The following is a 15,063-nucleotide window of genomic DNA, read 5'->3' as shown; positions in this document are numbered from 1 at the left end:
GGGTACCTATGGACTTCCTACACAGTTGAGGTCACATGAACAACAAAAGAATACACAGAAACTGTCAAATTTATCATACATATTTACTTAATCTATACAGAATTGAGTAGATAAAATCAGATTCACATTAGTGAAAAATCTCTACAAAATGTTTTTGAAAAGCAAAACAAGACTGCCTCTTAACAATTCGTATCCTCATGAAAGACGTGGGCTGTAAAAATAAAGCAGTGTGTTTAGCACAAACTAGAAGATAATCTGCATCATTTTTTTCACAGTTATTTCCATCTACAGTCTGAAAGAGGTAGATTTTTCTGCAACACCTGAGAGTTGAATTGTGATAACCAGGTGTAATAAAGGCAGTTGCATACATAACTAAAAAACAATGGTCTTAAGACCAAGAAATGTACTCCTACAAGTCCGAGGATGAAGGAGGTGGTCTGTTAACCCAGACCCAAGTTTTTGCTACACCTTGGAGTCTACTGCCACTATTAAATAATACACATCAAGATCCCATGGTGGTGCAACAAATGCAATTTAAGTGAATTCAACATTTAAAACTTTTCTGGGCCAGCCTAGTAGCATTACAGTGTTCTAGAATATGGTAGATACAGGGCGTGCTACGAAGCCACAACATTGGGCCAGTGAGGTGATTGTTTTAGGAGGGTGTCCTTCCCAGAGAGTCCCTTTTTTATTCACAGGGTAATGGGAGGGGATTCTGAAAGGACACCAAATGCATCCCAGACAGAATCCATATCCTTTTAAACACCATGAAAGCATCTACCTAAAGATACGTAGCAAGCCAAAAGCAGCAGGCCAAGTACTGTTAGTCACATTGCTTTATAAAGCCCTTAAAAATATGCAACAGGTCCAAGATTTACAATCTTCCACATAGGACAAGCACCACAAAGAAACGTGGTGGGTTACACAAATGGCTTGATAAAATGTTAAGAGCTGTACATCCAGCAGAGTTCTTGTAAAGTGTGATTAGTACTAATTTTAAAGTAGATTATATTTCAGATATATACCTTCATTTCCCTTGAGGGAAGTGAGTCCAGTATTTCATTTAGTAGCAGAAGTGGGTTTGAGAGTATAAAGGTCAGTCTGTCAGAGGGCATTGCTTTCACCTCCAACTCGCTTTTGCCAGCGAAGATAACCTACTTTGTCTTCCACTGTGTGGCCCTTTGATTACTGATGGTGGGAACTTGGATTTCCTACCTGTTGAACAATTCTCCATTAATCCAACCCAGTTTAGACCATAACTGTGACAGGACTTTACAAAGTAAACTCAACAAGAGAAAACCCTTTTAACTGGACCAAAGAGTTTATTCAGTCCAGTAAGCAATTTAACAAGTATCAGTTTGATAGTTTTGCTCTGTGGAATGTGCTAACATCACCTGTAATAAAACCTTTTTTATTTCAAAGCATTTCGATGCAGATCACACCAGGGACAGTCTATAGTGTAGCCTGATTAATCATTTGCATAACATAACTGAGCCACCACTGAATGCTTAAAAAAAAAGGGAAGTTAAAGAACTAATTCAAAAATTATGTGCTTAATTTCAATTTCCCCCATTCCAAGTGTAGAGACCTTGGCTAATACTGTGGGGGGACAGCTTAGAACAGAGTGGTGAGAAACAATGAAGGCATAATAGTTCCTGACCACTTAACATTCTGTCAGGTTCTCCCAAACTTAAAACATGTTTGCTCCAGTGTTTTAAAAATGAAAGCAGTTTCATGTAGCTATAGTACTGATCCAAAATTAAAAATTCCCTTTTTAAAATACTTTTGAGTACTTGCTGGTGGGATCCTTTTAACAACTGAAACCAACTTTCAAGTAGCCAGAAGGCAGAAGAACTTCTGCCTAATGAAAGCTACAGGTACTATGCCCTCATCACTTTTAACAAGAGACTGAGTGACCGCACACATCAATAGCAGCTTTCACAGAATAACCAGCTTTCTGTGGGAAGTGGAGAATATGCACCCAAATGGGAACGAAGCAAACTACCATCCACAAACAGAATCAGGTGGTACAAATTCCACACATGGATTCTGACTTCAAAACCAAAGCAGTAGGACTATTTTTAGTCACATACACAGCCAGCCTGTTTGTCCAGTGCTTTGCCTGTACATGCTACTTTGTTCACAAGTGACATCTCTGTATACATATCCTGCCAAAAGAGGCTTACAGCCATCTCAATTCTTCAAGTGATGTAAATATTACCAAAAAGCTAAACATAAGCAAATATGCTATGCTTGGTTTTGAACCAGTACAAGTTTTATTTTTACTTGGCATTCAGATGGCTATTAGGCAAAACTAATCCTGATAGTTTCCTTTTTTTTTTTTTTTGAATAATATTAATGGGGGCTGAGGCTAATATTTTCACATAAAATGTGAAATAGTTGGCCCTGTCTTGAGTGAAACTCACTGGGGTAATCGTGTATGCGGAGCAGGAAGAGAAAGGACGAGGCAATGAGCACATGCATTCCATTGAAGGGGGACATGAGGTGGATGTGCAACACAGCTGAGGGAAGTGAAGAGATTAAATCTATCAGATCTGCTAAGCAGCCTCCTGTACCACTTAAGTCCAGTAGTTCTAAGAAAATACAGATATGGTAGAAAAAGTAAGAAAATTTTCACCACAAAACCAATAGTTACTACTCACAGAGAAAGTTATACACAAAATAGACCTCTCAATACAGTGATCACACGTCCTCCTAGTCAACTGACTCAACCCCTGGGGCCGAGACGCAGGAAGGGGGCTTCTGGGCAGCACTCGGCTCACACGCTGCCTCGGGCGCAGCCTCCAGCGGTACCCCCAGGGCTCTGTTGCAGGAAGTATACAGCTCCCTGGGAGAATCCGGGCCGGGGCCGCTGGAGGGCTGCATCACAGGCATGGCCAGCTCCCCGTCTGGAACTTTGACAGAGACCTGCTCTTTGAGGACTTCCACCTTCTCGTTGAGCTCATTTCTTTCCGTCTGAAGAGCCCTGCACAACTTCTCTAATCGTTCCAGTTTTATTTGAAAGGCCTTGTATTCTTTATCACGGACAGTTTTCTGTTGGGGGAGGCGGAGGGGGAAGGATGAGATTTACAAAGCCTTATGAAATACATATCAGGTTTTTGTACATAAGAAAAGTTAAATTGGGCCAGCACTATGGCTTAGCAGGTAAAGCCACAGCACTGGTATCCCATACGGGCACCAGTTCGAGTCCTGGCTGCTCCACATCCTGATACCTATTGAATGTTCAATTTTTTGTGACGCCTAGCATTATAGTTGGCTTCATTGCATACATACGCATGCTGAAAGACTGTTCAGGATAACAAAATTGAATTTTAGTCATGTTTCTTAAAATTCAGGGCCAGTATCATGGCATAGCAGGTTAAGCTGCCACTTGGGATGCTGGTATTCCATACTGGCATGCTGGTTTAAGTCCCAGCAACTCCACTTCTGATCCAGCTCCCTGCTAATGGCCTGGGAAAGCAGCAGAAGAGGGCTCAAGTGCTAGGGCCCCTGAACCCATGTGGAAGACCTAGATGAAGCTCCTTGCTTTGGCCTGGCCCAGCCCCAGCCTTTGTGGCCATCTGAAGAAAGCCAGCAGATGGGAGATTTCTAACTTCACTTGCACCTAAACTTAACCCAACCGCCAGGAAAGGTATCACAGACCCTTCTCAGCTGCTCTCCCCACCCTGACCCCACTCGAGTCTTCTCATCACAGTGTCCTCTACCCTGATTCTCCAACTTCCTGAGGCCCCATGACTAAGAATACATCTTAGGAAGCTAACTCACCTCTTCAGCCATTTGCAGAAGTGCTTTGTTGTTATTTTCCCACTTGGTACGCCATATTATTGTTTCTTTTTCCAGTTTTTTAATTTTCTTTGTCATCTGTGAATCAACACAATTACATTTATTTCTCCCCACTGTTCCTCGACAGAAGTTTTGATGTCCCTTCCCCAACCCCACCTCCATCTAGACCAGCTGGTAGTACGGCTGCTCTCTGAAGCTCCTAGGGTGGAACCAAAGCAGAGGTTTCCCCTGAGAGGAATGGAATCTTAATTTCAGAGGCAGCAGCACATGGAGGGAGCCGTCAGCCACGTCACTCTGAAATCCTAAGGCAAGGCTGCAGTGCAGCAGTGTTACCACCAGGGGCGCAGGGGAAAAGCTTCTCCCCATACTGTATGGAAAAGCTATATGAAGCTCACCCTTCAAATTCTTGCAAGGACAGATTTTTTCAGCCTGCCCGAGGACTATGAGTTGGTGCTCCTCCCTGCCCTCTAATAAGACCACAGGGGTTTTGAAACTCCACTGAAGATAAAAACAGTCCTAATACTTTGGTCATTCTCACAAATCACAAGGCTGTTTTACTTCAGATTTTGCTAAAGTGGGTCCAAAAATTGGGCGCATTCATAAATCTGTGCTACAGGAACTCAATTTTTTTTTTTAGAAATTCTCGTATTGGCCGGCGCCGCGGCTCACTAGGCTAATCCTCCGCCTAGCGGCGCTGGCACACCGGGTTCTAGTCCCGGTTGGAGCACCGGATTCTGTCCCGGTTGTCCCTCTTCCAGGCCAGCTCTCTGCTGTGGTCAGGGAGTGCAGTGGAGGATGGCCCAAGTGCTTGGGCCCTGCACCCACATGGGAGACCAGGAGAAGCACCTGGCTCCTGCCTTTGGATCAGTGCAGTGCGCCAGCCGCGGTGGCCATTGGAGGGTGAACCAACGGCAAAGGAAGACCTTTCTCTCTCTCTCTCACTGTCCACTCTGCCTGTCAAAAAAAAAAAAAAGGTCTAAAAAAAAAAGAAATTCTCGTATTGAGACTCATGTGTGGCCATCAATCAGGCATATTCTCAATATTCCTTTACCCACTGCCGACTGTCCACCAGCTCTGATCCAAGTCAGGGCACTGAGCCAGGTGCTGTTCAGGGAAACGGTAAAACAGGGCCATGCCCTGTGCCTTAGGTAATCACCCACAAAACTAAGACAGGCAATATGGGACAAAGGGCCGTGGGAAGAGCTTGTGAAATATCTGAATTGCATGTTGAGCCTTGACAATCTCTTTAGCCACTACACTGAGGAGGAACGTGTTCCAGTCCCAGAAGATTCTCCAGAGAGCAGACTAGGGAGTTGGCCTTGAATTCTCTCCCACTCCAAAGCACACGTGCTAATGACCCTTTGGCTGTGCCTACTGTTACCCCTCAGTTGGAATTTCCACTGAAAGAACTAATCTGCTGCCTATGGAATTCTCCAGACTACTAGGTCTAAAAATACCCCAAGGTAGTAACTTGAGCACCATTCAGCACATGGTAATTGAGCAAAGTGAATATGCCAAGCAATGTCTGAATTACTGTTTCATGAAGGGCAAATCTTGTTAACAGGTTGTCTCTGGTCACACCCTGTAACAACTGGGACATTAACCCAGAGAGCACACGACTAGGTAAGAGCTAATACTAGTGACTAACACCTACTGAATGCTCACAGAGTGCCAGGCACTATTAGACTTGTCTCCAAGCCAATACCATTTTTTAAAAAACCTGCTTTAAGGGGAAGACAGGAAGTAAATACTGAATATATATGGATATAATTACATATTTCAGTTCTTAGTTTGATATCCAGGATGTCTCTTCCCTTAATTTAGGCAGGAAAATGAAGTAGAACCCAAAGAATTGGTTTGGTTGAGGGAGAAAGAATTCAGCAGGAGTAAAGTTCAGAAAAAAAAAAAAAAAAAAAAACTTAAAAAGGGCAGAAACACCAATATCCATCTACCCAGAGATCTCAACCCACCAAAATATATAATTACTCTTCTGGGTTTAGGTGTCTAAATAATTCAATCTCCAAGGACATTGAATTTTGTGAAAGAACCAGAGTTAAACAACAAACAAAACTCACGACTTTATTTGTAACAAATGGTTAACAAAGGAGTTCACTGTGACAATTCTGAAGGCATAGAGACCACTAGCTACTTGGGAGTACATGGAGGGCAAAATGGCGGAATGCTGTTACTGGAAAGTCAAAAAAAACTCAAGATAGTACTCCAACAACAGAATCTCTTCCATGCAGCTAGTAATCACGCTCAAAACAGCCCATATGATAAATTTCCTTTTATGTAAAAAACTCCTAAAATATGCAAATACCTTTTCCATTTCTTGTCTGAAGGTTGTAAACAGTTCATTGCTTTTTGCCATAGTAGTCTGGAATTCTTCAAACTTATCCATATAAAGAGAAAGCTACAGAAAAAAGTATGAAATGTTCTGAGATCCAGGTAAATAATCCAAATTCCCAAACATTCAAATGAATATAATGTTAAACAAGAGAAATATAAACAGCCACACCAATCCTTCTATATTAGACATAGTGGAAATTCTAAGAACCCAAAGAAATGCCTTAGAACTTAGATAAGCTCCATCCCACCAACTATAAGAAAGCCTAAGGAATGCGGTATCTCTGTTGGCTCCATACATGTGTAATGATTCATAAACTACCCCGCTCCTTTCATTTATCTGACAACTGTCCTTGGGAAAAGATCATGCATTTAGAATACCACCAGCATAGTTCTTAGCTTGACATTAAGGATGTCTCTTGGCTTAACACAGGCAGAAAAATGCAGCAGAAGGTAAAGAATTGGTTTGGCTGGGGAGAAAGAATTCAGTGGGAGTAAAGAGAAAAAAAAGCTAAGAGGTGGGAGCTGTAAGACAGCAGGTTAAGCCACGGCTTGGGATGTCCACATCTCAGTCTCAGCTACTCTGCTTCCCATGGAGCTTCCTGCTAAGGTGCCTGGGAAGGAACCGAACACAGCCTTAGCATTTGGACGCTTACCCATCATCTTCGTAGACATGGATGGAGTTCCTGGCTCCTGGCATTGACCTGGCCCAGCCCTGGTTACTGTAGGCACTTGGAGAGTGGATGAAAAATCTTTCTGGGGCTGGCACTGTGGCACAGCAGGTAAAGCCGCCACCTGCAGAGCCAGCATCCCATATGGGCACAGGTTCAGGTCCTGGCTGCTCAACTTCCAATCCAGCTCCCTGCTAATGTGCTGGGGAACCAGCAGAAGATGGCCCAAGTCCTTGGGCCCCTGCACCTGCGTGGGAGACCAGGAAGAAGCTCCTGACTCCAGATTGGCACAGCTCCAGCTGTTGTGGCCATCTGGGGAGTGAATCAGTGGATGGAAGACCTCTCTGTCTCTACTTCTCTCTGTAACTCTTTCAAATAAATAAAATAAATCTTTAATAAAAAAATGTTTAGGGTGGGTATGTGGTTGAGATGGCCATAACCTATGTCTGATTGCTTGGGTTGCACTCCCTGGCTCCATTCCTGAATCTAGCTTCCTGCTAATGAGCACCCGGGGAGGCAGCAGGTGATAGCTCAAGTACTTGGATCTCTGCCGCCCACCAGAAGACCCACCTTGAGTTCCTAGCTTCTGGCTTCAGCGTGGCCAAGCCCTGGCCATTGTTGGCATTTGGGGGAGTAATTTAGTGGATGGGAGCTCTTTTTCTCTTGCCCTGCCTCTCAAATAAATTTAGAAAATACATTTAAGAATATTATTTGGTGGTGCAGTAGGTTAAGCTTATAGCACCAGCATCCCATATGGGCATCAGTTCAAGTCCTAGCTGCTCATTTCTAATCCAGCTCCCTGCCAGTGTACCTGGAAAGCAGTGCAAAATGACCCAAGTGGTTGGGCACCTGCCACTCACTTGGTAGACTCCGATGAAGCTCCTGGCTTGAGGAGCCTGCAAATCAGCAAATGGAAAATCTTTCTCCCTCTGTCACTCCGCTTTTCAAATAAATAAATAAATCTTAATTATATATGTTTAAGATATATTTATTTGAAATTATAAATTTATTTGCAAGTTACAGTGACAGAGAGGAAGAGACAGATAGGTCTTCCATCTGCTAGTTCACTCTCCAGACGGCTGCAACAGCTAGGACTGGGCCAGGCAGGAGTCAGGAGCTTCATCTGAGTCTCTCACTTGGGTGGCAGGGCCCCACGCACTTGGGTCATCTTTCACTGCTTTCCTAGGTGTACTGGAAGGGAGCTCAATCAGAAGTAGAGCAGTCAACACTTGAACTGGTGTCCATATGGGATGCCAGTGCTGCAGATGGTGGCTTAACCCACTGCACCACAGCAATAACCCACAAAAAACTAAACAAAAAATAAAAAATTATCTTGGTGCAAAATAATTTTGAAATCCACCCATAGTTTATTCATAACACATTTTCCATGAACTTTCTGAACCCCTACACTACCAGTAGAAGTGGCATACACCGACAGTTCCAGAGGCTATTGGCCTGGGGTCAGAGACAATGGTGGCACTCAGAGCAAAAGAGCACTTCTAGCACATGAAGATGAGAAATATGACGGTTTCAGCACGGCCTGTTTACAGAAGATGGACCATCCAGGTAAAATCTGAGAGTCCCAGGCTGGCCCAGAGCAGACAGCAATAAGCAGGTAAGTACCATTACACCTGGAGCTAGGAGGGTAGATTGAAAACAGTGGGCCAAGACACAGCAGCCAGCAGCGAATGCTGGGACGTGAGATGCTAAGAGCACAGAATGAGACAGACTCTTGGGAAGGAGAGCCACATTTAGGGAGCAGAAAAAGAACTAAATGACCAGATACGGTAAGAGGACTAGGGTGGAACAAATGATAAGCAGAAGCCACACTGGTGGCACAAGAGAATCGGAGTTTGCCTCTGGCTTTGGTAGAAGGCCCTTTGGTGAATTCTGCAGCATCAGAAGTGAGTCCCACATCCAAAAATATGTTCTGAAGCCATCTATGGACAACTGATTATACAGTGCTGATAAGGGGTTCAGGGCTCCTAGTGTATCAAGGATTTCTGGTATCTCATGCCTCTTGATTTTTCACCATTAGGCAAGCTTTATAGGCAGTTAATAGCACTACATCGTGAACCATTCCTAAAGAGAAAAGAGGACAGATGCGGCACCAATGAATATTCATCCCAGTCTTAATGTACTGGTATACTCTAGAACTAATTGTACCTTTACAAATAAACTTATATAATAAACTTCTAAAATAACAATGTAATCTAGTTAACTGGAAAAGGATGATTATGGGTATAAACACCCAATTTCACCTCTCAAGAAAGACATGGAAAATGTTTCCTATACTTTTTCTTTGAGTACGGAGACAGCACCTGCTATTCTCATTCCCGATGAGGCAACCATATAGATTGTAACTGAACACCGATGGGGTCTGGATTGAAAAGGAGGGTAGGGCCCCACAGAAAAACAAACAAATGAACAAAAAAACAACTCTACCTGGGAGAACTTTGTGGTCACATGCAGTTTCAAAAACAGGTTATGTGCTCAAAGCATACAATTCTACAGTGAACAGACACCAGATTAAACTCTATGAAAAAATGTTATTTTGTATTTCAAAAAAGTTTGCCTTAACTTCTTCAGCAATTTTATATAGTTCAATTTGATACAAAACAACTAAAGTCTAGATGTCTCCAGTTTTCCTTTATTGGGAAACCAGGTGACATGTGTAGGAGCAGACTGAGAAAAGGAGGAAGTATCTGGGATCTTGGAAGGAGGACACTGAAGACCGGGTGACCAACCATCCAAGAGTGCTACTGACCTTTCCTTGTGTTTCATCAGCTCTGCTTGGGAACACAAAAACCCATCTGAGAGGAGATCCAAAGTGTATGTATCAAATAAACCACAGATTTTTCTTGTAAACTCTATCCCCTGCTGTGAAGTTACCTGCTGTTTCAGTTGTACTTCTTGCTGTTTCATTTGTTCATATTTGTGCCTTGACTCTGTTGCTTCTTTTAATAACTAGAAAACAGAAACATTCTGTTACAAACACGACTACAATGTCCAATGACCATAGTTAGGCTTCATCCTTCTACTTCAGCAAGAACCACAGGTCTCCAGATGGAAGATTCCATTCCATCGATTGCCATTTACCTATTTCTTCGAACTACTGTACTAGTTAATACTTAGGAATATAGGAATAATCTATTACTGCTTAAGCTGAAAAAGTACCCTGGAGGCCTAAAAGTATTTACAAAACTCAAGGTTAAATTATTGTGTTTTAAATGAAAATAGATGTCTAGTATCAGCAGATTAACATGGCTCAGAATCTTGACATTATTCAGATGGAAGACTCTATTCCCCAAAAAGGAAGATAATGGAGTGTATCTAAAACCTGATTTTTTTTTTGACAGGCAGAGTGGACAGAGAGAGAGAGAGAGAGAGAGACAGAGAGAAAGGTCTTCCTTTGCCGTTGGTTCACCCTCCAATGGCCGCCACAGTCGGCGTACTGCGCTGATCCGATGGCGGGAGCCAGGTACTTCTCCTGGTCTCCCATGTGGGTGCAGGGCCCAAGGACTTGGGCCATCCTCCACTGCACTCCCGGGCCACAGCAGAGAGCTGGCCTGGAAGAGGGGCAACCAGGACAAAATCCAGCACCCCGACCAGGACTAGAACCCGGTGTGCCGGTGCCGCAGGCGGAGGATTAGCCTAGTGAGCCCCGGCGCCGGCCTAAAACCTGATTTGAGAGTGTATTTTAAAACACGGGGGGTGGGGTGGGGTGGGGGGGTGGTATTGTGATACAGTGCACTGGTGCCACTTAGAATCCTGGCTGCTCCACTTCCGATACAGTTTCCTGCTAATGGGCCTGGGAAACCAGTAGAAGAAGGCCCGAGTTTTGGCCCCCTGCACCCATATAGGAAACCCAGATAAAGCTCCAGGCTCCTGGCTCCTGGCTTTAGCCTGGCCCAGCCTTAGATACTGCAACCATTTGGGGTGTGAACCAGCAGATCCAGCGGTTGGAAGATCTGTCTGTCTCTCCCCTTCTCTAACTCTGCCTTTCAAGTAAACAAAATAAAAATATTTAAAGTGGCACTACGGCATAGTGGGTCAAGCATCTGCCTGTGGCGTCTGCATCCCATATGGGTGCTGGTTTGAGTTCTGGCTGTTCCACTTCCCGTCCATTTCCCTGCTGATGGCCTGGGAAGGCAGTGGAAAATGGCCCAAGTGCTTGGGCCCCTGCACTTGCATGGGAGACCTGGAAGAAGCTCCTGGCTCGCAGCTTCAGATCGGCCCAGCTCCAGCCGTTGTGGCCACTTAGGGAGTGAACCAGCAGATGGAAGACCACTCTCTGTAACTTTGCCTCTTAAATAAATAATAAATAAACTTAAAAAAAAAAAGCCAGGGGAGATGGGGTAGGAGCTTTTAATTTATACACTCGGCATTTCAAGAAAATTATATGGTGAAGCTGCATAGTAGGCAGTTATGAAATTCAGTCCCTGAAGTAAACTGTCACACATAGTCCAAAAAAGCCTTGCAAAGTCCTGTTGAGCAACGAGAAACATACACACAGGCAACTTTTGGAATGAGAAGCATTCTCAGGTAAACGCTGCACACCAGTGCCTGGCTATGTGAAAACTGTGTCTAGCCCTCCCGTCAGTGGGTCAAGCTCTCAGCACCAGGACCACTCAGGAACTGGGCCTGGGCTACTTGAGGGAATAGAGAATGGAGCAGTCCACATTATTGTAACCATTCTCACTTTTATTCTTTGGCTAAGAACATATAGTTGAATTTGCATATGTTCAATAAACATACCCAATGGGATTTTACTGTATTCAGTTACTGACAGGCAATACAACCTGAGCATACTCAGGGAACAAGGGTGGGTGGTTAGTTCCAAGTCACTTGTTTAAAAAATGTAGGGGCTGGTGCTGTGGTATAGCGGGTAAAGCTGCCGCCTGCAGTGCCGGCATCCCATATGGGCACCGGTTCAAGTCCCAGCTGCTCCACTTCAGATCCAGTTCTCTGCTATGGCCTGGGAAAGCAGTGAAGATGGCCCAAGTCCTTGGGCTCCTGAATTTGCGTGGGAGACCTGGAAGACGCTCCTGGCTTTGGATCAGCACAGCTTCAGCTGTTGCAGCCAACTGGGGATTGAATCAGCGGATGGAAGACATGTCTCTCTCTCTCTCTCTGCCTCTCCTCCTCTCTCTCTGGTTAACTTCAACTTTCAAATAAATAAAAACGAAACAAAATGTAACCGTATATAGGAGACCTCTGTTTGGTAAGCTTGATGTTAAACTGGATTGCTAAAGTTGAATGTTAAATCCTTACACAGTTCTTGAACCTGACAGCCATTACCCAAGAAGAGAAGTATTATAAGCACAGATCAAACAAGTGCATGAGTTTCTGCAAATTTGCTCTAATCTTTCCAATTCTATATAAAGAGTTAAATAAACAGACAAGTGCTTTCTAACACCAGCACCAGCACCACCCACCCCCACAAAACCAACTAGTGAGCCACAGGTGCTATATTAAATGTAGAATAAGTTTAAATGTTTTAAAAGGCTTTGGTTACAATTTTGGTAATAATTAAAAAAAAGAAATAGAACTTACAAACTCTCTCTCTCTCTGATGCTTTTCATCAGCTTCTTTTATCAGCTGTGTCGTCTGCTGCAGTTTGGCATCCACTAGCTGCTGCTGCAATTCCTTGTGTTTGAACACTTTATCAATATGCTATGGGAAAAGCAAAATTCCTTCTATCACTTAGTGAAGAAACAAACACAATGGGGAGGAAATAGCACCAGCCATGACACCCTGCTTACCCAGTTTTTCTACTACTACAACTAGGACCAAGAAAACTGGGTTTTTCTATCCCTGTGCTTGCATAAGTGGCTAATCCACAACACCTGGCAAACTGCCACACATCTGCAGGAGCACTGCCCTGTCAGAGGTGGGCTGTCCCCATCACCAGCTTTGTGCTTCTTGTTTCTATCCTACACTGAAAACAATGCTCAAACTACATCTAGACAAAGATGGATAAGGAGAGCCAACTATTAAACTCATATAACACACATGTAATTCCATCTTTATTCTCTCCATTAAACTGCCCCGAATTTCTCAGCTGGCAATAGTATGAGATAGCTGGAATGGCCAAGGTCAAACCTTGGCCAGTGCATGGTCCTGAGCCAATTCCTCCCTGAGCCAAATGTCAGTGCCCTCATCTGTACCAGAGGATGACCACACCTACCTTGCAGGGCTGTAATATAAATTCAGTGGTTAAACTATAACAATAAAGCACTTGGTGCATGGTACATACTAAGCAGTTAGTAAAAGTCTGATTATTTCCAAACAAAACTATTAATTGGTAATTTATGCTCAATAAATTCATCAGAACGTTATTTTCCAGCTGTAGAAGTAGAACTGTTCTAGATATAAAACCCTGTGTGAGAGGGAGAAAATGCTGGTTGGTAAGAAAGTAGTCTAAGTATGGAGAGAACACAGAAAATGACTTGTGTTCACTTGAAAATAATATGATCATTAAGTATATCCTGACCAAAGAAAGAATATTCTGCAATGGTACTTCCAAAAGTTTGCAGAAAACAAAATAAGCAGATGAGCTTATTTTAGTGCAAAAAATTTTGAAATCCAGTTTTTCATAATATGCATTTTCATAAACTTGCTGAAGATTCTTATATGCATGGACTTCAAAAAATTTTTTAGAAAGGATTTACTTATTTATTTGAAAGGCAGAGTTAACAGAGAGAGGGAGAGAGAAATCTTCCATTTCTAGTTCACTCCCCCATATGGATGCAATGCCCAGGGCTGGGCCAGGCAGAAATGAGGAGCTATGAGTTCCATCTAGGTCTCCCACATGGGTGGCAGGAGCCCAAGCACTTAGGACATCCTCTGCTGCTTTCCCAAGTGCATTAATAGGGAGTTGGACTGGAAGTGGAACAGCCAAGATTCAAAATGGTGCCCATATGGGATGCCAGCATCACAGGTGGTGGTTTACCCCACTGTGCCACAATGCCAGCCCTCGATTTTAAATTTCTTTGCACCAAAATTGACATACTTTAATTCTATATTCCATGAAATTTTTATGTACTCTTGTATAGAAAGTAAGACTCACAATATGATTTAAACATATAATTTTCAAATCTGCTATATCTATAATAAAGCAATTAAACAAAACTAAATCATTTTAAGATTGAATAAATTCTAAAGCTCTAGAAGAAAGAAATTTCTTTAAAAATATACTACAAGAATAAAAAATCAAAGGACGGGCCAGCTCTGTGGCCCATTAGGTTAATCCTCCACCTGTGGCGCTGGCATCCCATATGGACGCCAGCTCTAGTCCCGGCTGCCCCTCTCCCAATCCAGCTCTCTCCTATACCTGCGAAAGCAGTGGAAGATGGCCCAAGTCCTTGGGCCCCTGCACCCACATGCAAGACCTGGAAGAAGCACCTGGCTCCTGGCTTCGGATCGACACAGCTCTGGCCGTTGCGGGCATTTGGGGAGTGATCCAATGGAAGGAAGACCTTTCTCTCTGTCTCTACCTCTCACTGTAACTCTTTCAAATAAATAAAATAAACCTTTTTAAAAAATGAGAGGAAAACTTTATTATTTTTAGAGACTTGAGACAAACTAGTAAAATAGATGGCTTTTATTTGGATCTTGATTCAAATAATTTTTTAACAAAGGGAGACAATAATGAAAATGTAAACAATGGTTAGATATTATTTTTTTCTTTGGGTGTGTGTATGTGTGTGTGTGTTTCTCCAGAAACCTTTTAAGTTATACAAACTTCATGCATTTCATAAATACAACTTGGGAACACAGTGATTCTTCCCACCGTACCCACCCTCCCATCCTTTTTCCTCCTTTTCCTATTCCCATTATTATTTCTTACTAAAATATATTTTCAATTAACTTTATACACAAAAGATCAACTCTATACTAAGAGTTCAACAAATAGTATGAAAAAAACTTGTTCCTATTCAATAGTTTTTTTATTTCTTTTGATTTCTTCTATGACCCACTGTTCATTCACCATCATGTTGTTCAGTTTCCATGTGTTTGTATATGGAACTTTCTCTAGAATAGACCATAGGGTACGCCATAAAAGCAAATTTCAGAAAATTCACAAAATAATAAAAATCATACATGAATCACCTCTGACCACAATGGAATGAAACTAGAAATCAACAACTCAACAATCTCTAGAACATATGCAAACACATAGATATTTACTATTAAATAACCATTAATGTTTTAGGTATGAAAATGGTACTGTGGTCAT

General features: G+C 42.8%; 1 protein-coding gene across 2 annotated transcripts in view; it reads right to left on the bottom strand.

Annotated features, from left to right (window-relative positions):
• Positions 1-64: 64 nt before the first annotated feature.
• TXLNG (taxilin gamma) overlaps positions 65-15,063 on the bottom strand; it is a 60,619-nt gene continuing 45,620 nt past the window's right edge. The window contains exons 6-10 of one of the 2 annotated variants that reach the window (XM_002719921.5): positions 12,378-12,497; positions 9,714-9,788; positions 6,125-6,217; positions 3,787-3,882; positions 65-3,054 (exon numbers count right to left, since the gene is read on the bottom strand). In XM_002719921.5, coding sequence (XP_002719967.1) covers positions 2,716-3,054; positions 3,787-3,882; positions 6,125-6,217; positions 9,714-9,788; positions 12,378-12,497 — 723 coding nt within the window. In that variant the 3' untranslated portion in view covers positions 65-2,715. Of the gene's footprint in view, positions 3,055-3,786; positions 3,883-6,124; positions 6,218-8,870; positions 8,904-9,713; positions 9,789-12,377; positions 12,498-15,063 lie in introns of those variants that run through there. The other variant, XM_089324953.1, reaches the window with a different exon arrangement.

The sequence above is a fragment of the Oryctolagus cuniculus genome, chromosome X (assembly GCF_051225735.1).
Source record: "Oryctolagus cuniculus isolate XC-2025 breed Fujian yellow rabbit chromosome X, ASM5122573v1, whole genome shotgun sequence".
NCBI classification, from domain to species: domain Eukaryota; kingdom Metazoa; phylum Chordata; class Mammalia; order Lagomorpha; family Leporidae; genus Oryctolagus; species Oryctolagus cuniculus.
This window is presented reverse-complemented; position numbering and strand designations above follow the sequence as displayed.